Source organism: Echiichthys vipera (assembly GCF_963691815.1).
Source record: "Echiichthys vipera genome assembly, chromosome: 3".
Classification (NCBI taxonomy): Eukaryota; Metazoa; Chordata; class Actinopteri; order Perciformes; family Trachinidae; genus Echiichthys; species Echiichthys vipera.
Genome location: NC_139828.1, coordinates 4,054,248 through 4,080,645, shown reverse-complemented (window position 1 = coordinate 4,080,645; position 26,398 = coordinate 4,054,248). Strand labels below are relative to the sequence as shown.

Sequence of the window (26,398 nt, the reverse complement as noted above, 5' to 3'; positions counted from 1 at the left end):
GATTGATGAAGGATACACCAAGATCTCGTTTGAGGCCTGTTAACCTCTTATCTTCTTCATGTCACGTCCATAGCCCCCTCCATTTCCTCCGATAAGCACAGGGCAGCGGCGAAACACGACGTAAATCCCGTTGGAGTCTTCTCGTTAACTCTGGGATGTCGGGGCGATGTAGGAGGGGGGACTGGGGGGTGGGTGCGGGGGGGGGGGGGGGGGGGGTCATGTGGCAGGAACGTTTCCCAGAAAGGTTCCTACTCTTGGAGGTTTCTAGGTCAGTACACGCGCTGCTGTCCTGCTGTAGCTTTTGATGCTTCTGTGTTTTTGTTGTGCCATATTTTACCCTACATATTTCCCATATTTTTAAAACCGTTCAAAGACACTGTAGTCGTGCGTTTGATGTATTGTGAGCTGATGAGAAGGTTTTCATACAATAATTGCTGAAACAATTCATCTCTTAGCTGATTCTTCGAAGTCAATCGATGGAAAATAGTAATTTTGGTGATTAATTTGAGGGTTACCAACCTTTTTTGCCTCTGGACCCCAGTTTTATGTTATTTTTTTTATGTTAAGCATGTCTTTGCTTATAGGAACTTTACAGGCATGTATTTAAATGAGACCTTTTTCCTGTTCTAAACTAAACCTTTATCTAGTTTTTACTTTTACTATATTTACTGCCACAAGTTCTACCTTTCAAAAGTGACACTGTGGAAACCGTGCACATTAAATTGCAGGATTATTATTGAGGTCATAGTTAAAGGCAGTGCTGTACTGGATAACATTATATTTAAAGTTTTTTCATAGTTTTTTCAGTTCTTCATAATTAATAATTAAATAAATTAATATTAAAAAGAATTATAGAAATATATTATACGTGTTTCTTCTGACTAACGGCTCAAAACCCCAAAATATTTACACAGAAAAGCAGCAAAACCTCACATGTGGGAAGTCAAACTAAGCACTGTTACAGTAAGTAACAGTTTAAGCATGAATTAATTATGATAATAAAAAAATAATTGTTATAATGTCATAATGTTGAAGGGTCATAACTCGACTCATGTGTTTTGGGGGGGTATTGAAACTGTAACAGTGAACTTGTAATAAACTTAACTAAGTAATAATATATAGTATATTACTAGTAGTACTAATATAATAATATATATACTATATACTATACTAAATAATACTAATATCAGATTTTTTGTGTGACCCTCTTTGCGTATGAGGCGACCCCACGAGGTCTGGACCCCGGGGTCAGGGGAGCACAGACTAAGCATTTATCAAACCATGATGCCAAACATCGCTTGTCCCAGCTTCACTAATGTGAGGATTACCTGCTGTTCACTGTTACAGTAAGCTCAAATGTCCAATTTAAGCATACATTAATTTTTAAAAGAAAAAAATAATTGTTAAAATGTCATAATGTTGAAGGGTCATAACTGACCTCATGTGTTTGGAGGGTATTGAAACTGTAACAGTGAACTTGTAATAAACTTAACTAAGTAATAATGCTATCCTAATATATAGTATACTACTAGTAGTACTAATATAATACTATATATAGTATACTGTATAATTCAAGTCCAAGATGAACTCCATGATTTCCAGGCTTCAGGAGTGCAAATGTTTTATTTGAGTGCAAATGTTTAAATGAATCTTGTAAAGTCTTTTAACTATTTTTGAAAATTCAGTTGTTATCAGAATCAGAAAAACCTTTAATGTCCCGCAGACAGGGAAATTCTTCTGTCACAGCAGCGACAGAATATTACAAAATAAGATAAAAAATAGCAAAAATAAGCAATAAAGTTAAATTAAAAGGGGAAGAAATAGAAATAGACATATATACATATCCACATGATGTAGTGCAGTTGTTCTTGTTTTGTTTGTTTGTAATAATATAATATGGAGTGAATAAATATGATTAAATATGACCAAATAGTGCAAAAACAGAAGTGACCTTGGTACAGGCGTATTGCACAGTGCAGAGTACAGGATGAATTTATTTTATTGTATTATTATTTTAGTGTATTTGTCTTTGATTCATGTGTTGAAACTTCATGTGCTGTCATTCTTGGCCAGGTCTCCCGTGCAAAAGAGATCTTGGATCAAACCTGGTTAAATAAAGGTTAAAAATATAATACTTATATCAGATCCTTTGACCCTCTTTGCTTATAAGGCGACCCCATGAGGTCTCGACCCCGGGGTCAGGGGAGCTCAGACTAATCATTTATCAAACCACGATGCCAAACATCGCTTGTCCCAGCTTCACAAACTTGAGGATTACCTGCTTTTTTCCTTTTTCTCTGTTTTACATCATTGTAAACTTGAATATGTTGGAGTTTTACGACTGCTGGCGCAACCAAAGTAGCATTTTTAGGGCGGATTTGGTCTCTGGAAAGATGATTTGCATGTAGCACTTTCTACCATTTTATAGCTGTCATATAATTTAAGCCAATGACAGGAAAAATAATCATTTTAAAAAGCTGCATCCCCAGTTTAGGGCTCTTGATACGTGCACCGGCTGCTGTAGGGGAAACTCAGATGTTCCTTTTACAGGAAATCTCTCTAACAAGTAGACAAATCAGTGTCGTGCTCTGTCAGTTTTGATTTCCTTTGATATCGGCGCCCCTGGTTGGCTCTCGTCGGTCTTCTTGCACCACGGTTAAATGCCTCCAGCTAATTAGCGAGATCGTGTAACTGTACAAAGGGTTACCGCCGTGAACTGGTCGCAGGTCCGGTCCGTGTGAACTCCTGCATTGTTTGCGGAAGAGCGTGTTTTGGCTGCGGAGCGAAAGGGCGGAAGCCTCGCTCGAGCCTGCTTCACAGAGTCCGGGTCGCTCAGCCTCTTTGAGACCTGGCAGTGATACATTAACGAACATCTGCGCCGCTGAAATACATCCTTTTCATTTTTTCATCTGGAATCTTTCCCCCCTCTCTCTCTCTCTTCCTTTGCTCAGCCCCAACGTGAACCGATTTGCATGGGTGCTCCTTCGTTGGTACCATAATCTGCACAGTATTGTGTGGGCTTATGTGGAATGATTGGGGAGGCCAGGTTTATTTATCCTTCGCTGTGAGGTTTACATTCTTCCTTTCCTCCCTGCTCTCTGCCTGCTCCTTCACTCTTGGCGCCCTTCTCTATTTTTCCTATTATCTGAGAGATAACTGCAGCAATGCGTACATTGTTTGGAGACCTACGGGGCGGGAAATTAACACTAGCTGCCAGCCAAACGCTGCGGTTTCCCCCAGTTACTTCTCAGAAACCCAAATATCTGTGTGCCTGGTGATCCCGTAAAAGCAGATTGGGAATTTTTATAAAGTATTTTACAGTATTTATCATCAGGAGAGGGTTGTGGGTTGACTGGCGACGGTTGCATTTTGATAAAGATGACTTATTATCACCTTTTTAAGACCTTGTGAACGTACTTGGGTGTAAGAGTTTTGCCCATTTTGACATCAATATCTCATCTTTTAGAGTTATTACCAATTATTTTTGTTACTATTCCTGATTTTTCCTAATGTAAATGTGTCATTTCCTGGATTATTGTGTTATAGAGTGCTTCAGTATTAGATGTTGATACAGTATGTGTTAACTGACCCGTCTGTGTGTGGAGTTTGCTGAGTTTCGAGTGTCTCAACATGTCCTCTCACGTGTGCCTCCCTCTGCATTCTGTTTCCCCGTGTCCAGGTGCCGATCGACCCACCGCTCCCGTCCGCCTCAGCCCAGCATGTCTCGTGCCCGTCAGCCCCCGCTGGTCACGGGCATCTCGCCCAAGGAGGGTGCGGCTTGGACCAAAGTCACCATCCGTGGAGAAAACCTGGGCACGGGCCCAGCAGACCTCATCGGTAATGTATTTATAATGACCACACGGTTGAACCGCACACGCAGCTCTTGGTAAAATGGGGTAGTTTATATATTTATTTATTTATTTTTTAAGTTAATTTTTGTTCAACAATATAGATATTTATGGGAAATTGATATAATCATCCTTTACAGTCCTCCCCTTTATATGTTTTAATTTAAATAAAATAAAGTATATATATATTTATATATATAAGATGAATTAACGGTATATAAATATCTCCTGTCATCACATTATGTAATAACGTTTATTTGCTTTATATTAATTGATAATTCTCACCTGATGAGTTTAATTGTTTCTGTCTCGGTGGCAGAGTAAGAGGGACAAAAATAATAATAAATAAATAAAGCAGCTTTATTATTGTCTCCCTGTTTGTTTGTTTCGCTCTGGTATTTAGAGTATTTTGTACCGTAGATTGTGATGAACTCATTTTTATTAACGTATCCATCCACAAACCACAGCGGCCCCCTATTTTAAACAGGCTGGTGTAAAGTTTGTTTTTGTTTATGTGATCCGTAAGTGGACAGGACGCCTCACCCCCCCCCCCCCCCCCAACCCACTCCCTGGAATAACAATTTCATTACTTCTTCACTATTTACGTTTTACCTTCATGACAATTTAATAAGTTGAGTCAGAAAGCAAAGTGTCGAGCGTTCTTGTAGCATATTTTTTTGCACATATTTATACGCAGCAATAGTTCACGTTGAATCGAGAGCAGCTGTAAAAATACATTTTTAAATATGTTTCACATTATAACTTTATATTTTCTTAATGGAGATGATTTCTATAAAGTTCTGTCGACATGAAAGCGAGAGAAAATGAATTTGAACTTGTAATTTTACCTTTTCATCGTGCGATTATAAATTCAGATACGTCCTTTGTGTATTTAAACAAATAATAATAAGTGTCCTTTAAAGGTTTTCAGCGTTCTGCAAACCAACCAAATAAAATATTAAGAAGCTTTAGAAGAAGAATTCAATTTTCACTCTATTATTATTTTACACACACACAGGCCCGAGACACACACACACACACACACACACACACACACACACACACACACACACACACACACACACACACACACACACGCACAAACAGGACCTATATACATGCAACCAATGGAGAGATGTTAGAGCGAGGGGGCTGCCAGTGACCGGCGCCTCGAGCAGTTGGGGGTCCGGTGCCTTGCTCAACAGCACCTCAGCAGTGCCCAGGAGATGAACTGGCACCTCTCCAGCCACCAGTCCACGCTCCATTCATGGTCCACACAGGGACTTGAGCCAGCGACCCTTCGGTTCCCAGCCAAGTCACCTATGGACTGAGCTACTGCCGCCCCAACCGTTATGTAATTAAATTTTGCGTCTTCAGTGACAATTGTGCCAACTCTCTCTGCAACAGCGTTTTTTGTTTCTGTGAATATTTAGATTTGGACACGCCTGATTTGAGAAGCTCAAGCTTATCAGCCTGCATTAATGTGAAAATAGAGTTGTTGTTGTTGTTGTTGTTGGTGTGTCTTTATGATTTTCAAGAGCCACACAGATGGACCTCCTCCATCTTGTTCCCATTATGTGTTTGGACGTCACACTTTCTTCTGTGCCAATATTTCCCCTCATGTTCTCCGATCCCTCCTCTACCCTTCTTCTTTGGTTTGAGCAGAGGTGGGGAAAGAGGGGGCGGAGGGTCTCACTTAGTGCTCCATGCTTGGAAAGCTGCTCTCCGGCCGGTGATACGGGTCTATTTCTGACCATGAATGTCCCTGGGGCCGGGAATTAGACAATTAGATATGCACAAATGTGTGTGAGAGTGCTTATGTGTTCAAACAAAGTGGCCAGAAGAGAACAGAGGCAGGAAATGGGACTTTAATTGGCATATTATTCATGGTTTTATAGGCTATTTGTTAATCAGCTTCCACAGGCTTCTCTGATGTTTGATTATACACACGTGGAGCTTTCTGAATCCCCTCGACTGGGACTGTCGAAGTAATCTCCCCGTCCGTCTTCTAGTGTTCAAAACGTTTTTCAAGAGGGTTTAAGAAGAGGACGACAGATGTAGGGGCAGAGTGCACACTGTGCCAGTAATGGGCCACTTAACACTGAAGTGACAAACGTTAGCTTAGAGGAGCTGAGTGAGAGGAAGGAAGGTCACGGCCACCCACACCCATCGTGACCCCAACTTGAACTTTGACCCCCCTGGTGACAGTTTGACTTAACTCGCTGACAGACGCCAATTCTGTCTGAGAGAGCTCCTCTTGTTATAGGTTGTCTGCCTGTGTGTGTGCGTGTGTGTGTGTGTGTGTCAGTGCTCCGTGGTGTTTATTTGTGCTGTCACTGTGTGGCTGTATCGCTCACCGTTTTCACCTTTCCCCCTTCTCTCTTCAGGCCTGTCGATCTGCGGCCACAACTGCCTGCTGACAGCTGAGTGGATGTCCGCCAGCAAGATAGTGTGCCGCGTGGGTCCTGCCAAAGACGACAAGGGAGAGATCATTGTCACCACCAAGTCCGGAGGTCTGGGCACCTCCACCGTCTCGTTCAAACTGCTCCGGCCGGAGAGGATTGGTAAGACTTTATTTGCTTTGGGTTACAGCTAATGATTATTTACATCAGTGCTTAAACTATTTTTTTAATTAACTGATTCACTGTTTAGTCTGTAAAATGTTAGAAAACAAATAAAAGGGCACGTCACAAGTTTCTCAAGCTCAACCAACAATTCAAAAGCAGCAAATGCTCAGATGGAAGAGGCTCAAAGTTGTTGTTTTGCTTGATTAACTATAAAGACAAACAATGCATTGATTATCAGGACAGCTGCTGATACTGTTACTGTCTGAGTTGAGTTTATTTAACACAAAGTTTGTTTTCCAATCGATGACACCCTCTCTGTGTGCAACCGTGACCCTATTTTTTGCACAAAATTAAGTCTTATCAGGGTAAAAAAAAGAAAAAAAGGTGAAGAGGGATCATACGTTTTCATAAAAAGACAATTCCAAATCGATTAAACACAAGCACATAAGAAAGTAGAGAGCCCATGCTCGATCGCAGGGACAAAATGAAAGTGAAAAATAATTTGTGCGTCCACCTGTGATTAGGATCCACTCCAGACTGTCATGTGCTCTCCCTGGGCCCTCTGCTATCGTCTTCCATCAAGCTTCATGGAAATGGGGACGGTAGTTTGACCCCTGACAGAAAAAGCGAGCCGAACCGAAGAGCTATTAAATCGTACACGCCTTTAGAAACAGATTGTATCGATAAAGTCAATAAAACACAAGCAAATAAAAAAAAATCAAAACTCAAATACACACCTGGTTGTGTGATTTTGCTGAAGTCAACACCACAAATGTCCCAACAATGTTTATTTTGGTTTTAACAATCTGATTCCAATATTAATGCCGTACTGACTGTACACAGAATTATCAGAATCAGAATCAGGTTTATTGCCAGGCAATTTTCAGTACAAGGAGTTTGACGTGATTTGACGGCGCCTACATAAATATCAACATGAATACAAGCAAACTACACATATGGCATTAAATTATATACAGGAAATATAAGTGAGTGTGTTTGCATGACCAGTGCAGGTGATATAATAATATGATTATGTTACTTTCACGAATGAGTACTGTGTCTCCTGGACACTTATGTCTCTAAGTGCGACTTGAAACATCTGTATTTGCACATTTCCTTATGCCGCATATTTCTCAAATTGCTTGTTTTATCCATTTGTAGTTTCTGAAGTTGGAGTGTGTGCGTCTGTTAACCAGAACCTACAAACATGTAAAAGCATATGTTAGTGTAATTACAATATAAAGAAACATAGTTAAAATATTAAGTAAAATATAATATGTGGCGCTGCATAAATGTGTGTGTTTGCATGTTTGAGCGAGCGTACGTGTGTGTGTGTGTGTGTGTGTGTGTGTGCGCACATCTGGGACGCGTTGTTGAGCTCATTCACGTGTGCCCCTCTCTCGTCCTGCCCTGTCCCGCAGGTATCCTGGACCAGTCTGCTGTGTGGGTGGATGAGATGAACTACTACGACATGAGGACGGACCGCAACAAAGGCATCTCCCCCCTCTCCCTGCGACCCAGCAATCCACTGGGCATCGACATAGACAAGTACAGACACACACAAGAGCGCATGCACGCACACGAGCACCGCTCGGCACAATCGCACCGCCATAAACACACGCGCTCTAGTCATTGAGTCATGGTTTCACATCCCTAAACAGAACCAAACTGGCCCCATATGTAGGCGTTTGATATATTATGCCAACACAGCAATGGCTGAACAGCCTCTAACCGCTGCTCACAGGGAGTGGAAACAGAGTAATTGTGTATAAAGCAAAGAGGACGACGGACGATAGAAAGGGATTTGGAAAGAACCAAGGCAGTGACCCACACACACACATGTTTGTATACCAACTCGGATCAGGCAACGCGGTGCCGCCTCCCACGCGTCAGGCAGGGAATGCACAAGTTGTAATATATAGTTTGTGTTGTCAGGTTCTGGCATTTCTGGGTTAGTGTTTGTTTGGTTTAGAGGGGCCGGGGGCAAGTGACCGCTCGTGGCCAGAGACGGGACCGCCGTAAACAGGCTGTACCATTCCCCTCGTCTCCCGGGGTCGCGTTAAACATCCACCATAAAAGTCTACAAAGAGAAATATGAACACACTGTCATCCGTGCACCTTAACAGGTTTTTTCTGATACAGTTTCAGAATAAAATACGCCTTAAAACGTTTTATCGGAGGAGCTGTTTGTTGGTGAAAGAGCGTCACTCTGTGCACGTCTTTGCGCGTTGACGTCACTGGATGGTTATTCAGCTGAAGATGTTCGCACCAGCTGTTTGTAACATCATACTTGGCCTGGATATAATGTAAGTGGTTAATAAGCGGAGATTCAAAAGCCACTAGATTGAAACAGGTTGCACCACAAGAAGTAGACGCTGTGCGTAGAGCTCAGTTGTTACTAAATATTTCCACATGATAATAAAAAGCACACACAGCAGTAACTCAGATTTCTCAGAAAATCTGATGTGAAATAATTTGGGGGAAATATCGTTTGCAGGATTGCGTTTTTGTTTTAACGTAACACTATCTGTGTGCACGCATGTAAACACAGTGTACAGCTGGAAAAATGTTCATTTTAAGCAAAAGTTCGTAATGAAGAAGAATTACTTTATTTATCCCGCAACGGGGAAATTTAATTTTTTCACTCTTATTATTAATCATGTTACACACACACACAGGCCCGAAATACTCACACGCACAGACAGGACCTATACATGCAACTAATGGAGAGATGTCAGAGCGAGGGGGCTGCCAGTGACCGGCACCCCGAGCAGTTGGGGGTTCTGTACCTTGCTCAACAGCACCTCGGCAGTGCCCAGGAGATGAACTGGCACCTCTCCAGCCACCAGTCCACGCTCCATACATGGTCCACACAGGGACTTGAACCAGCGACCCTACGGTTCTCAGCCAAGTCACCTATGGACTGAGCTACTGCCGCCCCAAAATGAGAAAATAACTCACTACTTATTTTTGACTTTTCATTGGTCAAATATTGAATTCAGACACGAGCGAACAAGGCTTTACCGTGTTGTTTCTGTTATTTCATGTGGACTTTTTATTTATTGAAATGCTGGGAACATTCAATATCATGATACATATCGTTATGGAGATATGAAATGACCCACTGTGTATCGGGATAGACTGTATATCTATCACCCAGACCTAATGGTGACACACACTAAGGTCTGTTAGGTAGTGTGATTTGATTTCCCCCTCACTGAACTTTAATGAATATAAACAGTATAACTGAGTAATACTGACCTTTACAAGTGAGTTCAATACCTTGCTTGTTGCAGACCGAGCTGCAGTATCTTCAGAGTTTATGTCGTTGATTGCCAAGTGATGACTCAGCTCTACAGATGTTTCTGAACAACTGATTTAAACATGACTCAGGGCTTTTCTCGCAAACACATTCCACACGCTTTAACAGTGCGACCCACTGACGTACAACACGAGGAATCGGTTTCTCATCATTTGGTATACATGCTGCTATAGTCCCGGTCAGAGGTGTAATACTTGAATTCAAGATTCAAGAAGCTTTATTTATTTATCCCGAGGGAAATGATTGTGCAACAGTTTCAACACAAAGGTGGGAAAGGATCAGAGTAACAATAAGCATAAAAACATAAATCAAATCAAAATAAAGCTAACGTAAAATAAATCAAACAGAGTGCAACAGACATTGTGGTTAAATGCAGGTTTATACAATATACAACAATACGCAGCGTGCAGTTTAGCAGCAGATTAAATAAAATAAGTACAAACTAAAGAAGTGATGAGGAGCGATAAGTGATAACAGTGTTAAAGTGTAGCTGCGTTTCTGACTGAACTAAGTTACAGTACAACTAAATACAGTGATGCAGTGATGCTATAAAGTGATGCAGTGATGATATAAAGTGATGCAGTGATGATATAAAGTGATGCAGTGATGATATAAAGTGATATAAAGTGATATAAAGTGATATAAAGTGATATAAAGTGATGCAGTGATGATATAAAGTGATATAAAGTGATATAAAGTGATATAAAGTGATGCAGTGATGATATAAAGTAATGATATAATGTGATAAAAAGTGATGCAGTGATGATATAAAGTGACATTTTCTCAGGACACAGTGTCTCCACTGACCTTACCTGACTGGGAGGAGATGAATTATAGAGTTTGATGGCCACAGGAAGAATGGACTTCCTCGGGCGTTCAGTGAATGATAATATATGAGCTTTATAAAGTATAATGCGGTACAACATCTGCTGAACAGCTATGAACACCTGAGATCCTTGAATGATGAAGCTTACAGAGGCAAGTGGATAATATTAGGAAGCAGGGCCGTTGCTTCAGCCAACCTCATTCACTTCCATTTTAACACACTATTTAAAGGTACAGAAAAGGACTCCAGTGTTGATTAAATGTAAGATCAGAGAACAATAGTTGCACAACTGTCCTGAGTCTCCATCTTACTCTGATGTCTCCAGAGCTAAACTGAAAGCAATGAGACCAGTGGGATTTTGCGTTGGCCTATATTTCCTTTAAATACACCAACTACACTTTAGTGTCACTTTAATTTCCCATTTAAACCACATTACAACATCTCTGCCTGGAGTTATAACATTCAGTGCCCAGATTTTACACTTTGACTCTGTTGTGATATCGTCATTTAACCATCGCGACAACTCTGCAGAAATAACATTATGTCACGTACATGAATGAGTGGGTATGTGTTTGTACACGGACTTGAAACCTTAACACTGTACTGTGTGTTGTTTTTTCTGCATATGTGTGTGTAACTGCAGAGTGGGTGGTGGTGGTGAGGGTGGTGGTGAGGGTGGGGGGGTTTGGTTTGTGTAGGCCACGGGTCATTAGTAGAGATCAAGCTTCCCTAATGAGTGCTGGGTCCTCCAGGGGCACCCAGGCGTCACACACTGCACTTCCCACGCCAAACTCTCCCAGCCTGGGGACTTTTTGGCAGCACACTGCCCCCTGCTGGGAAAACCGACCCTAACATCACATAAAAACATACTTCCCACAATTATCCTTCTCACTCACAATTTGTCATTTATATAAGTATAAATGTCTCTTTTCTTGCCGTGTTTTATCCTTTAAGTTGTTCTTTTTCCCGCCTTTCTTCTCTCTTCATCTTTGTTCATGTGTTTTCTCTCAGAGGCAAAATCCCACAGAAAGACATGGAGCTGACGTTTCCAGGAATGAGCGGCGACTTCACCAGTGAGAACTTCTCTGCCACCTGGTACCTCATAGAAAACCACACAGGCTCCAGGTAGGTCCTCCGTTATCCCCGTTCCTATACGACCATCTGTCTTAAGAGAGCATTTTCTAATATAGTGTCCTCTTCATCCTCATATTTAAACTTCCAAAAGGCAGATCTAATGGGATAAATAATTCCTCTATTTCTCAGACCACCAAATGCTCATGATGTCCTAACTAATGGTTAGTTTTCCGGTTAGCTAGTGGGAGGCTGATGATGATGATGATGGTTTTCAGTGATGGATAGCTTTAAGGTTCCTGTTGTCTTTGGATGTATTTAATTTTTTGTACCTGAGTCCGTGTGCTGATGTTTCTGTGTACTCTATGTTTCACTGTAAGACCAATTTCCTCTCAGGGACAATACGGTTAAAGTTGACCATCCCTCATAACTACTGATATAAAGGAGGGGACAGACAAAGTCTCCAGGGTTTTAATTCCCTGACCCATCAAAGGTTGGCTCATATTTTGGTCTTTTTAACACCCTTTGGCTTGGCTGGGCTCTCCTTGCTGTCAGGGGAGACCAGTGGCAGGGAAAATGCACATGTTTTGCGAAAGAGACATGACCTTGTTTACCCTCAGCAAGCAACAGAGGATTATAGTCCAACAGAACCGCGATCAGTCCATCAGTCAATCGACAGGAAATGAATCTGCAGCAGTTTGGAAAATAGATTCATCTTTTAAGCAATATTTCAAGGATATTTTCTGTTTCTTTCACTCTTCTATGACAGTATATATTTGTGTGTTTTGGACTGTTGGGCAGATGGCATCCGAAGACATCACCTTGCACTCTGAGAAGTTTTGATATTTTTAAACTATTTTTTTGACAATAATGAATGGATTAATCCAGGGGTGGGCAATTCCGGTCCTGTGCTGCATGTTTAAGGTTTCTCTCTGCTCCAACACACCTGAGTCTAATGATTTGCTCGTTATCAAGCAGCTGATGCTCGTCACAGTTTGATTATTGTTAGACTCAGGTGTGTTAGGGTAGGGAGAAACCTAAAACATGCAGGACAGTGGCCCTCCATGACCACAATTGCCCACCCCTGGATTAATCGATTCATCAGTTGTAAAAGTAATCAGTAGTTGCAGCCAGGGCACAAAATTAGCACCATCTATTAGCCAAATGCTATGTGCTTCAATTACCAGTCAAAAAAGATGGTAAAAATCTGACCTTCACTAATTATTGCACCCTGTTTGCAGCCCTATAGTACAGATTGGGAGATGGCTGTGCCTGCATTAAAAAAAAGAGAGTCAAAGTCCGAGAGATGATTTGTTTTGCTTGGTTTTAAGACAAGTGGTTTTTATTTTTATAACGCTAAATTACAGCATAACGCAGCTCATCTCATGACACTTTTTATATGGAGCAGATCATTGTGTCTTGGCTGAATTGTCACGTGGTCATTCGCTCCTTCAGAGAGCGGTTAGGTATGCAGACGAGGCAGCCCGCTGACCCAAAAGCCCTGAGCCCGGTTGACTGTCATGTCAGGGCAGTGGAGAGTTATTTTGGACTCTCCTGGCTTCCTCTCCCCCCCTGCTTAGCCTTCCAGTAACCCAGACCCCAGGATCCAGCATGACCAGGGGCCTCTGTTTGGACCTCACTGAGTGACTGTTTCTTCCTGCAGAGGAAACCTCACTCAGGACGCTCACACAGACACACGTCCTCACAGTGGCCAAAAAATCCGATTGTGTGTCTGAGATAAATGAATTCGGTTCTGGCTCTTTAAATATGATGATTTGCTGCTTTTCTCTGCTGCGTAACATTGGAAACCGGAGCGTTTGAAGACGTCATCTTGACATTTTACAGACTAAACAATCAATTAACTGGACATGTGATGAAATTAATGACAGTAATCACAATCGGCGTCCTAATATAATGGCCTGACCATTTTCTGTTTTTGTTTCCTCAGTTTTGAGCAGTTGAAGGTCGCGGCCAATAATCTGAAAAAGCAGGCTACTAAGAAGAATGAGGGGAGCCTGGCCTACGTGAAAGGAGGCCTCAGTACGTTCTTCGAGGCCCAGGACGCTCTGGCAGGTGAGAGGGATTAACACATTTCTGTGTGCTATGGAAATGCACCAAACTGGCCCCGAATTAATACACAAACTTCAAAATCATCACTCTTCATCTCTGCTCAGAAGAGAGCTTTTGATTTTTTGGAAAGTGTGCAAACGTGCAAGTGTGCAAGTGTGCAAGTGTGCGTGTCTTTGGGGTTTTCCTTCCCCCCTCCACATGCGGTTTAGCAGCGCTTGATTAAAGAGGCTCATTTGGACGCCCTCCACTCCGTACTACAGTTAGCACCAGCCAACCACAACACGGCTAATTCACCTTCATCAAAATGAGATCAGCTCTCACCTGTCACACACAGTCTCACTCGAGCCTCCCTAGAGCCTGAAAGTGGACACACAAACACAAACACACACACACACACACTTGGCCACATGGACCTCCAGATGCCAAAACGATTTCAAGGTAGCAGAGACTGACTGACTGCTGTCGCTCTGCCAGGTACTCTGACTCAATTGTTCGCTTCATCATTCATACTTTTGTCTGTTTATCCTCTCCTCCCGCCATAGCCGCTCAGTTACTTCCCCTAACTATTTATACGTACACTTTTCTGCCTCCATCATTATTATTATTGCTTTCCGTGTGTTTGTGCCCCGGTCGGGAGAGAGGCAATGTTTTCATTGTTAGTGGCTGAATCTAAATAAACGGAGCAGCCCAACACAATGCAGGCCAGAGTATTAGGACTGATAGTGCCGATAACAGGCCCAATATGACCAATGGGAACAATGCGCAGTCATTCTCACGTTCGGACCGAGCGTGCCTACTGTGTGCCCACCGCTCAAATGGGAAATGTACAGTCCCTACAGATGGAGGAAGCAATCCACTATGGATGGACTCAAGTGACCTGCGAGCCGAGAGGTCATAATGATTTTTTTATAACACGTGTGACAGGATGGGGTTCACTGTAGCGGCTTGAACATAAGACGATTATAAAATGTCCCACTTGCTGTTTTTGGATCAGGACCACTTTGGATTTAAGCTGAAGTCAGTAACGTTCTTTGAAAAATTTTCCTATATTATATATATGAATCTGTTTCTATATCTTTCCAGCACAATGAGACAATCTGTGACAAAGTATCTCCATCTTCTGTCCCTGTGCCCTCCGATCATCTGCCTGATCCCCCAGCGCCCAAAGAAAAACAACCACTCAGAGCCGAGCAGCCTCTGACGCAGTGTCAGTGACTGCTCTGACACTAGGCAGCGCTGATCAGTTTTGCCTATTTCCCACATAAAGTGTCTTCAGAAACATATTTTAGTGCAGTGTTTAGCTGTAAACTAAGAGTTTGTGAGCAAGTCGAGCCGAAACCAATCCCCGCCCACAGACTTTCTCTCACAGAGACAGAGGGAGCGACTTTATGCATGTCATGGAACAGTATAGTGACAGTTTCAGCAAAAAAAAATGTATATATACATAGATATATATATGTTTTAATGGAAGTTACCGTTATAGTTTTAAACAAGGTAGGCAGATAGAACATGTTTCACACGTTTTAAATATGTTTTCAAATTTATATAAAAATACAGTAAATCAGGGCTACAAGGTGGTATAGTGAATAGCACTGTCGCCTCACAGCGAGAAGGTACCAGGTTCGCATCCCGGCTGGGGCCCTTCTGTGTGGAGTTTGCATGTTGTCCCCGTGTCTGCGTGGCTTTTCTCCGTGTTCTCCGGTTTCCTCCCACAGTCCAAAGACGTGCAGGTGTTCGGTTCATGGATGACTCTAAATCACCCGTAGGTGTGAATGGTTGTCTGTCTCTGTTCGTCTCTATGTGTCCTGTGATAGACTGGCGTCCTGTCCAGGTTGAACAAGATGAATGAATACAGTAAATCATTTAAAGCAAAATAACCATGACAAACAATAGTCGAGTGGTTTTATTCTGTAGTATCAACGTTGTTCTGTGTCTGCTGGATGGATGAATGTGCAACTGTCTGTTAACACCGTAACAAAAATAACAGCTTGTGCTGCCTGAGCCGACCTTTGCTGCACAGGCGCTCGTGTCCGAGTACGGACCCAAGTGTGGACGCGATTCAAAAACTCTCTTTGATCATGAAGCCCAAAGTTGCTGCGTAATTCTCCGGTTAATCAGTGAAGTGTATGAACTGCACCGCATACTGGACAGTGACAAACGCGGTCCAACGCGGGTTGAAAGTGCATCGGCGGGTGTGTGGCATGTGCGTCCGGTGTTTGAAATGTCCTTTTCGTCGCTGCGCTGCGTTTTTATAAACTTTGATAATCTGGTCGTGATGCTCTCACGCGTATCCAGGCATCGTCTCCCTTTCTCTCCTTGCGGTCTGAAGCTGCATTCTTTTGTATTGTTGTGTGGCGGCGGTCAATTAATCCTGCTTTAACCCTCACATCTGTGAGGCCCGTCCAGCTCTCAAGTGTGGCTAACAGATGCTCCTTCATGACCAGCCTTTTTTGGGAAGAGGGAATATTTTCCAGCCTGTCCTGTTTGAGCTTTTCTATACTTAGTTTCACTTCGTCCTGAGTTAATTTTCTTTTGTTACAATTAAACATTACGTACAGGAGCCATTAGACGCTCTGGCAGGTTAAACCAGACTCTAACACATACGGTATAAATGAACGATGAAAGCTCATCACACAATTGGGCTTTAAACAACACAAAATACAACATTATCATAAAGGAACAGACTCCCTCTGTTACAGCAGGCACTCACATTATCCTCAAATATCAAACAACTCCCATGATTCAAAGCTGGGTCTCATATTCAGTCCAGCAACATGACTTTAAAAGTTCATTTTTAAACTTCCATGACTCATTACAGCACTGCAACATCCTTTTACAGCCAACATTTGGCTCTTGGTCATTAGAAAAAATGAAGTGGCAGCCCAGAATGGATAGCTCAAGTGGAGATATTCTGTATACGAGGTACGGTCAGCCAAACCGACATACCAGCCGACATGCTGCTAGCCGCCAGCCAGCTCTGCAACAGCTCTGCAACAGCTCACTGCCAGGCCTGGTTAGCACAGCTGTCTGAGCCACTGTGAATCCTTTCTTTGTCTCTCAGAGGGCTTTGGCAGGTCTCTGTTGTTCTTACTCTCTCCAAATGAACCCTCACCTGAGATGTAGCTGTGAAAATCTCAGAGAAATTAGCTGTGAAAAAAAAAAAGAAAAGACATTAACAAGGCGCTCGTGTGTTCTCCTCGTTCAGAACATTTGCTGCGTCCCAGCTCTCTCAATCACCGTCAGGACATTTTGGTCTCCTCTCCTGTTTATTTTCACTTCTGCTTGCATGTGAGATTTTTATTGATGACTTCAATGGACGTCTGGAGTTACTTTTTTAACGCAAGTGCTGCCGGCAAGGTGGAAACAAGGAGGAGAAGCCAAATCTGGGGAAAGAAATGAGGCGGATAGAAAATATTTAGAGCAAACAGCAGGACTCTGACTTCAATATCCGTGGGGTTTCTCTCCCTCCGCCTCCTCCGCCTTGTTCCCACTAATTGCTTCTTAATTGCTCTCCAGTACAGCGAACCATCTCCAACAGAAATAGCAAAAAACAAAATCCCATGTCTCTTTGTAATGAACTATGAACTCTCCGCTTAAGCACACAGTTTAGACTTTTGCATCTGCAAACCACAAATCTTTCAATCAATTACAGCGCTGTTGTGGTTAGTTAGCTAATGTCGGCTGTTGGCAAACGGAGAAACAAGACTGGCTGTATTTAAAGTGCATGATCAAGTTGCATGCCCTCAAATAATTGGTACGGTATAAGGAAGGAGCTGCACCCAGATCAGCACCCATTCTTTCAGAAGTGTCTGTCCGAATAGCTGTGACAAGGATCCCATTTCTGTTATCAACCCAATGACCGATCCACATTAAATACACTTTCTTTATCGATATACAGTATAATTCAGTGTTTCTGCTGTATGTATTAAAGCACAGTGACTTCATAGCACCACAATAAGTCATGGCCTTGTGTTACTTTACATAGAAAAGATGAACTAACTAACTAACTAACTGCTGAACAATTGACCCCACCCGACACATCACACACACATGCCAAAGACAAATGCACCTTATGCACCTTATGTATATCACTGTAAAATAATATAACAAAGATATTTATAACAGCCTGGTCACTTTACTTTGCACAATTATTTTATCTTTCTATTTTAAATTTCTCATATTTACTTGTTAACCTATTTTTAATATTACCTCTATTTTTTATCTTAAATTATTGTTCTGTTATTGTTATGTAAATGTTATTGTTATTGTTATGTTTAGGTTTGTCCTGTTAAATGTTTGGAAACTGTGAGCAAAGCATAAGCCGGAGTCAAATTCTCTGTATGTCCAACATACTTAGCAATAAACCTGATTCTGATTCTGATTCTTATTCTGAAAAGATCGAGGTGGTGGTATGAATAATTTAAATACGAGAGAAAAAGGGGAAAAGAGAATTAATGGTATCAGATCAAGAATCTGTATCAGCAGAGGTATCATTATTGGTATCAGGAGGGACATTTTATTTTGATGCCCTACCCCTAACCCACCCCAAATATTTATTTTTATCAAGCCCATATCTTATTGTGTAACAGCTCTTGAGTAAACCAATAATTTAGAGACAAATGTGAGAGGAAAGAGACGAGTAAGAAGAGTTTGAAGTCACTTAAAGATATATTCTAACGTCAAAATCACGATTCGTATTTTAGTGAATTAATTTATTTATTTTTGGTTAAACATTATAAGGAGCAAAGCAGCACAACTAACATAAACATTAGCGTGCATGTTCATAATGATCCATTTCACGCAATATAATCCACACCATCAGTTATCCAAAAATGGCTTATTTACTCCTATCCTGTAAAATCCACAAGACAACAGCAGCGATATGAAAGAGGGTGTAAAGAATAGTGGACAACCTGCAGCATTAATGACAACAAAGTGGTACTAATATATTAAAATCAGGATCTATGTGTATTTTAAATGTGGTAGACGAACTACTGTGCCTGACAGACGGAGTGCATGAAGTCACAACCTAGATCCTCTGAATGTAAACTCCTTTTTTTTAACCTTTTATCAGGTGGTCGAGTCGAGGGAGAGAAGCCGGAGTATGTCCAATCTAATGATGATGTTTCTCTCAAGCATGTTTATGTCATTTCTGAAGAGTCCTGGCTATCACGTCATCGTACTCGTTTGGAAGTTGGATAGTATTTTGAGGTGGTCTTGGTTGATTTTTATATTATTCTAATCTAATGCAGAAGAAACAAGTGGCCCTGTACACTTCATGTGAACCACCACAGACTGGTGAAAGAAATGTTATGTGTTGTTGTTTTGGGCATAGTCACTATTTGGCAGCGGAGCCCCGGTGACAATTTGAGCCGTTGATCTGGGACGGAGCTGCCCCGGCTGATTGACTGACTGACGGTCTGTCGGGGAGTCCTGGGTTGTTTCTGCTCAAATGTTGAAATTTGAGGTTTTTCATTGTTGTGTGAACAGGAAGTCTCCCAGTGATGCAGGAAACGGAGCGGCTACCGTGTTCCAAAAATGCCAGATTCCCAGGGCCTATTCCCTGAGCCCCCAGCCCCGACAGGAGTCAAAACATCTCCAGCTTTAGAATCCAGGCACACTGTATTTTTATTCTTATTCATTTTTTTTTCTTCCCCCAACGGTTCCAGGAAGTCAAGTGGGAGCTGCAGCTCTTCCTCAGGTCCCGGCTGCGTGTGTTATCCGGACTCTGACCTGGTGTTTAGGTTAGCTGTGACGTCATCGGCCCCTCAGTGTGTGACAGATGCAGAGGACACGCAGCTGGCAGCAGGGCGAAGGGGGGAGTGTGGAGACGCGAAGCAGACCTGCAGTGTCTGTGTGTGTGCGTCTTCGTCTTCCTGAGTGTTCAGCTCTATCAATCCTGCGCTCTCTCCCATATACACTCCTACGTCTGCATGCCTTTGTCCCAACCTGCATCTGGCCGCATTTTCCGCCGGTCGGCGAGCGGCGAGAGGTCCACGAAAGGGCCCAGAGACGTCCGAACTGATTAGGCAATGGCATGTTTGAACAGTGTGCTTTAGGAATACCTCGGTCTCTGCCTTGAGGCTTCTGTCTGTCAGAATGGACCCACATATTTATTTACAGAGCTCTCCCCCTTAACTCTGCCTCCCGCTCCCCTCGCCGTCTCCGAGCTCTGCTAACAGTGAGCATTTGTAGTGGTGGGAGAAGAAGGAAGGCAGAGAAGTGGAGGGAACAGGAACGAGTGGATCGTTCTACTGTTTCTCTCTCTTTTTTTTCATGTTTCTGTCTCTTAACTTCATTCTTGAGATGTCTGCCTGTTGCATATTTGAATCGCTCCGCAAGTATGTATGAGAAGGTCTCCTAAGCCTTCTCCACCTCTCTTCCACTCTGTCAATAAACCCACACTGCAGCTCTCAGCACCCAGCTGCCCACTACTGCACACCATTTATTTATTCACTGGGGTAGCCACACCGCTCTCTCTACCTCTTTTGCTCTCACTGTTTACTCGCCTCATTCCCTCTTTTCAAATTCCCTCTCCCGCGTAAAGCTCTTCATGCTAAGTGATGGATACAAGCCATCAGAGACCCCCCCTTTTAAGCAACAGTCGTTTTTGGCATCCAGACCTCCAGCTCTGCTCTCCCAAATGTTATTTTTCAGAGAGTTAAAACATTTTAGATTCACATTACCTCCGGGTCAAAGGGCTCCAAATGTCCCAAGACCACAAAACTGTGCTGTTAATGGCTCCGGTGAGGTGAATTGATCCAGCACAGTCAGCGCTGGGACAAGGGCACGTCGTCTGCTGCGTGGGAACAGACATAAAGGGGGGGGAGGGGGGTTCAATAGCAGCATCTGTGGGCGGAGAACCGGCGAGGTTATCTCCCCTCTATCACTGGGGTAGGGCCTGTTTATTGTTTTACCTTCGGTTCCTGAAATTGAAAATGTTCCTGTCTCAGAGGGCTGCACGTTGGCTACTCCAACTGGTTTCCGCTTTTTTTTTTTCTCTTCCTTTTCCACATTTGTTCCCACCTCAACATTTATTATTGCTCTGATTTCTTTTCTAGTGAGTTTCACTATTATTTTGTGGCCACAATGTGAATTAATACTGAGTTTTGTGTTGCAGCGATCCACCAGAGGCTGGAGTCTGATGGAACGGAGAGAGTGGAGGGATCGATGACCCAACGACTGGAAAACATCCTCAACAGTGAGCGTCTTTTCTTCCTTTTCATTCAGAGTCCAAAGCCAAGGGAAAGAGCTTATGTTTGAGAAATGTAGGTTATTTTTTCCTCCCCTAAAAACATCCTCTTAGCACATAAAGGCCCTTTTGATTATTATCTTAACCCCTGATCTCTGTTAAAAGATAATAATAGGTGTCAGGAATCAATGGCCTGGATCTCCCAATACGTCTCTAGTCAGTGAATAGAGACACTAGTAAGTAAGACAGCCAGTAAAGGGCGCTCTCACACTGTACATCAGTACCGTGCCCCGTGCTTTAGGGTACTTGTCCCCCCGTCCCTCTCCCCCCGCGGCCCAGGCCTGTTTGTACTCGCACTACCTGGGCCTCGTGCGAATGCTTCTTGCTGCCTATACGTCATCACGGCGTAACACGTCACACGCATTGATGACGTCATGGCGATGCGTGGCTTTGTTTCCAGATCTTTCCGTAGACCTCAGAGTTTTTGTGCGTCTTGTCGACTGTTTTTGAATCTTTTCATCGACCAAATCTGCAGTAAACACTCCACCTCCGCATCACACCAACGTGAACCTTTCGCCGCCATTGTTGTTGTTGTTAAATGTCCGTGCATGGTCCCTCCTTCTTTTTTTATGTCCCAACAGGCGCACAGGAAATTACCTCAGAACCGCCGTAGGCCTCGTGCTCGTACACGTGCAAACGTGCTTTACAAAAGCCCACCTCTCCCAAACGGGCCGTGGCCTGAAAGCGGACTGCTCCTAGACGCGGTACGGTTGCACTCATACTGGTCAAAGGAACTAGACTTTAGCCCTGAAACGTGCTTGGGCACGGTACGGATGGACAGTGTGAGTGCGGCCAAAGTAAACCTTGAGCTGAGATTATTTAGTCACACAAACTGATCGCAGTCAAGAATTAAGTCCAATGCTCAAATCCTACGGTGCATGTATTAAAACAACCTTTGACATGTCTGGGTTGTTTACAGTGGGTTGATCTTAACATGTCCAAATAAAACTCCAAGAGCAAAAAGGTCAAAGTGATTATGAGAAGGAACGGTCTGATGCTCCAAGCTGCCTGGCTTATCACACACTGATATGCCCTCCGTTAACTGAACACATGTACGCTGCGTTCGGTTGCCTTTGTAGGTCTTCCCCTCAGCAGATCCTGTGTTCCCACCCTCTCATCTCATACATGATAATGTGACTCCTCTAATGGAGGGTCAATGAGCGGGTCCTTTTTCCCGGAGTCTAGAGTAAATAAACCTCCAAGCCGGACGTAGCTTTCATCCCCACAGCCTCAGATTTGTGGGCCCGGGCCACCGTTCACCCCCAAAAAGTCATGCGTCAGACACACAACAGCGATCAGCCAATCACAAAATAAGACCGTTAGCTTCATGACAACTCCGATTGCTGAGTGAAAAATGGGAAATATTCCTCTGTTGGGTCCTATGCTGCTTTTCCTTCAGGGATTTTCTTTTTCTGTCAGGGGGGAGGGTGTTTTGATTAGAAGAGCTATTTTTCTTTTTTCTATTTGACGGCACATCCGAGGCCACCCACGAAGCTAGTTAGCCGCGCAAAGGTCCCACTGAGCTCTCTGACTAAGAGATAGCCGTCACTTTCTCCTTAGCAGCTCGCCCTCCGCTCTGTCAGATAGCACACAGAGCAGGAGGAAAACCAGAGGCCTGCATTAAAAGGGAAATGTGGTATCAACATTTATTTTCATAGTATCCCAGGATCTCATTTGTTCCTGCCTCAGTCGCTCTCACTCACTTTTTCTCCTGCTCTGTGTTTCTCGTAGGAGCGAGTGATACGGCAGACACTCTTTTCCAGGAGGTCCTGGGGCGGAAGGACAAAGCCGACTCCACACGCAACGCTCTCAACGTCCTGCAACGCTTCAAGTTTCTCTTCAACCTGCCGCTCAACATTGAACGCAATATCCAAAAGGTACTGTCCACATGAATAGCACAAAATAACAATAGAAACACCAGCACACGTATGAATATTACGTGCCCAGTACAGAACACATACAGCCTCCCTCTGCCTCCACTCCAGTGAACTTGTAATGGCGTCATTTGAGCCGTGTGCAGTGTATTATTATTATTATTATTATTATTATGGCTTTGATTTATATAGGGTCTTTCTCAGTGCTCAAGGCGCTTTACAGAGTCCAGGTTCCATTCATTCACACAGACGTTCATGGTGGTGGTAAACTACGCAGTAGTCACAGCTGCCCTGGGGCAGACTGACTGAAGCGTTGCAGCCAATCCGCGCCTACGGCCCCTCCGACCACCTCCTCATACATACAGCAGTCATACACATTCACACGAGGCAAGGTGGGTGAAGTGTCTTGCCCTAGGACACAACGACCATGACGTGATGTGATATCTGATCACTCGTCATTAGGGGAACGCCTTCACCTCTCTCCAAATATCAGTTTTACGGTATAGGTCTTTTTGAGTCTGTTACGTTTACGAAACTAATCTTGAGTTCATGCCAGGACGTTGTCGTCTAAAGATACGGGAACCCAGAAAAAGTCCTGTGTCTTAATATACATCACCGGTTGTTATTATTATTAAATCCAGCTGAGCGATCATTATAAAACCTAACGTCTCCCATGAGATGCTTCCCGTGCCTTTTCAAGTCCAGCGCCATGTGTAACTTGACTTAACGTCATTTTGTTGGGCTTTTTGAATGAAAACTAGCCTCACAGCAGTAATTCAATCCACAACATAACAGCTAGTTATTGTGCATCTGCTGCTTGTTGCACATATCTTTGATACAGTTTTTATCATATTTAATCGATTCAGATTCAAGAATCAGTTCAATACTTTGTTGCCATATCCACATGATGTGTAAGCTCACTTAAATAAGACAGTGAGACAAAGAGCTTGTGAAACCACTCACTCGCAGGGCGCATGATACATTAAACAAAGCTTAAAACCTCCAACAAGTCCACTTTGAGTCAAATACATGTTGTTACATCGACATCAGCTCTGTTTGAACTCTTAATCGTCTCAAGCTGCTTCGAGAACTCCCACAAGAAAAGGAGCATTCAACATTGTGATCCTTGTGCTGCTCTTTCTGATTCTTAATTCTTACTTCAAAGTAATTTTTAATACAGTATTTCCATTCGATGCATCGGCCCCCAGAATGTTTGTATATTTGTTTTAATGTACAGTTTGGATGGCGGACTTCCAGAGGGCGGAGCTAGAGAGGCTTAAATCCACAGTGCCTGTCACGACTGATGACTTTAAAAAACTGCCTAGGCTGCATCATTATCACTCATTCATCTTTAACCGCTTGTCCCTGTCGGGGTCGTGGGGGGGGCTGGAGTCGATCCCAGCTGACATCAGGCGTGAGGCGGGGTCCACCCTGGACAGGACGCCAGTCTATCACAGGACACATAGAGACGTACAGAGACAGACAACCATTCACACCTACGGGTGATTTAGAGTCATCAATGAACCGAACACCTGCACGTCTTTGGACTGTGGGAGGAAACCGGAGAACCCGGAGAAAACCTGCGCAGACACGGGGACAACACGCAAACTCCACACAGAAGGGCCCCCAACTCTTGCTGTGAGGCGACAGTACTAACCACCAGACCACCGTGCCACCCTGCATTATTATAATTATTATTGTTATTATTTTGTGACAATCTTTTTATTGTTTTGCACGGCATCCTCACAAGGTGTCAGCATTATACAAAAAGCATGAACTAAAATAAAAGCAAGGGGGACGAGGAGTCATCCTCTCGACCGCCTCACTGCTCTGAATCACGATCTTTCTTCTCTCAGGGCGATTACGACGTGGTGATCAATGACTATGAGAAAGCCAAATCTCTCTTTGGAAATACCGAAGTCCCTGTTTTCAAAAAAGGTAAACACATTTTGGGCTTTAAATTAAATTAAATTAAATATTTCAAATATTCCCGCTCTTCCGGATACAGTGGTTCTCTTGTTACCCTGCTGTAGTGTACGCTGAGGTCGAGACCAGGATTGGAGCCCTGAGGAGTCTCTTACTGGAGAAACTGCTACAGACCCCGTCGACGCTGCACGACCAGAAGAGATACATCAGGTCTATTTGCATTATTATAATCCGCCGATGACTATATCGCACCATCTGTCTGTAATTCGTCCCGGTCGGCATGTTGAGGGTGTTTATACATTCTGTCTGATTTGTTTTTACGTAACAGGTTCATCATCTACATCTCAGTGTCTCTCTCATCGTCAGTGTTCTCACGTTTGACCCGCGTTGCACTCTCTACACACTTCGAACCGTCCGCAAACATGAAATATAATGTCATGATGTGTCTCTCGTACCGCTTCATTACACTCCTTTTTCTTTCTTTGACGCCTGTCTGTCATCTATCGTTCCACCCTCCATCCACTCTCCTCCGTCTGCGTCTCACTTTCTTCTGAGTGTTCACTAATCCTCTCTTCTTTCTGTTGTCCCGTTCTCTCGTTTGTTTCTATTTTTCCCTCTCCCCTGCCTTTTATCCCTCTTTTTTCCCTCTCTATCCCTCTGCCCGTTCATACTTGTGGTCTCTCCCGATTTATTATTGTTAAGACCGACCTGTCAGGATCACAGAGACCAGTGCTCGACCACACGGCAACAGCTTTCATCCTGCTGCATTATGCACGGCTCTGAACGCCCACTCAGCTCCTGTTTACTCTTGCCGTGGATGGTGGGAGCTGTGTGTGTGTCTGTGTGTCTGTGTGTTTGTGCCTGTGGGTCTTGCTCAATCTTTTGAAAGATGCCACCAAATGAGAAACAAATGAGCAGTTGGTTCAGAGGATGACAGTAGAGGGAGCCAAGCCACAGCTCAGAGACTGAGTCACCAGACAACCCACAGGTAACTTGAGGGATGCCTAGGAAATACACTCCTGGGAGATGGATGGATACGAGGGACAGAGTTAATTTAAGTTTGATTAGTGTTTTGTTCTCTCCTCCCTCCTCTGATGTCTGCTGTTCCTGTAAGCAGGGATGTTGGGATTAACCGATTTAGCCTTAAAGTGTGTTTCCGGCGTTAAATCATCCCAGGGTCTTTTTCGGCCATCGGGACAATTTTTTCCGTGTAACAACTAATAACAGAGATATTCCGGGTAGTTGCTAACGGCCAGATGTGGCTAACACTGATTAGCTCAGGGCAGTACGGTGAAGGCATTCAAAGGTCTTTTTTAACCACTAATGCTGCTGAAAATAACAGCAAACCTCTGCAGCAGCATGAGAAGAGTCCCTACACACACAACAAAGCAGCAACAACGTAGTTTAGTGAAGCCAGAGTTTATTAAAAGAGTGTTTTAAAGACTTACCTACTGGCCCCTGTACCAGCTCCTCTCATAGTAAAGTCCATTCAAGTGGATTACCAAAGTCAATCCCAAAGGAAGGAGCCCACTTAAACTGTGGTTTCATAACCATAAGCTTTAAATCCGCCTTAAATCGGCAGAGTGAGAACATTTTGGATATCTACAAAATGAGCAGGGAGTTGTTGCAGAAGATGCATATC

At 43.3% G+C, this 26,398-nt stretch overlaps 1 protein-coding gene across 1 annotated transcript in view; it reads left to right on the top strand.

Moving 5' to 3' along the window:
• The window catches only part of exoc2 (exocyst complex component 2), a 56,389-nt gene that overhangs the window by 10,511 nt on the left and 19,480 nt on the right, over positions 1–26,398 (top strand). The window contains exons 2-10 of the mRNA XM_083911225.1: positions 3,680–3,837; positions 6,236–6,412; positions 7,837–7,963; positions 11,575–11,688; positions 13,583–13,707; positions 20,825–20,905; positions 22,688–22,833; positions 24,687–24,768; positions 24,864–24,966. Of these exons, the coding sequence (XP_083767351.1) occupies positions 3,720–3,837; positions 6,236–6,412; positions 7,837–7,963; positions 11,575–11,688; positions 13,583–13,707; positions 20,825–20,905; positions 22,688–22,833; positions 24,687–24,768; positions 24,864–24,966 (1,073 nt within the window). The 5' untranslated portion in view covers positions 3,680–3,719. The remainder of the gene's footprint in view (positions 1–3,679; positions 3,838–6,235; positions 6,413–7,836; positions 7,964–11,574; positions 11,689–13,582; positions 13,708–20,824; positions 20,906–22,687; positions 22,834–24,686; positions 24,769–24,863; positions 24,967–26,398) is intronic.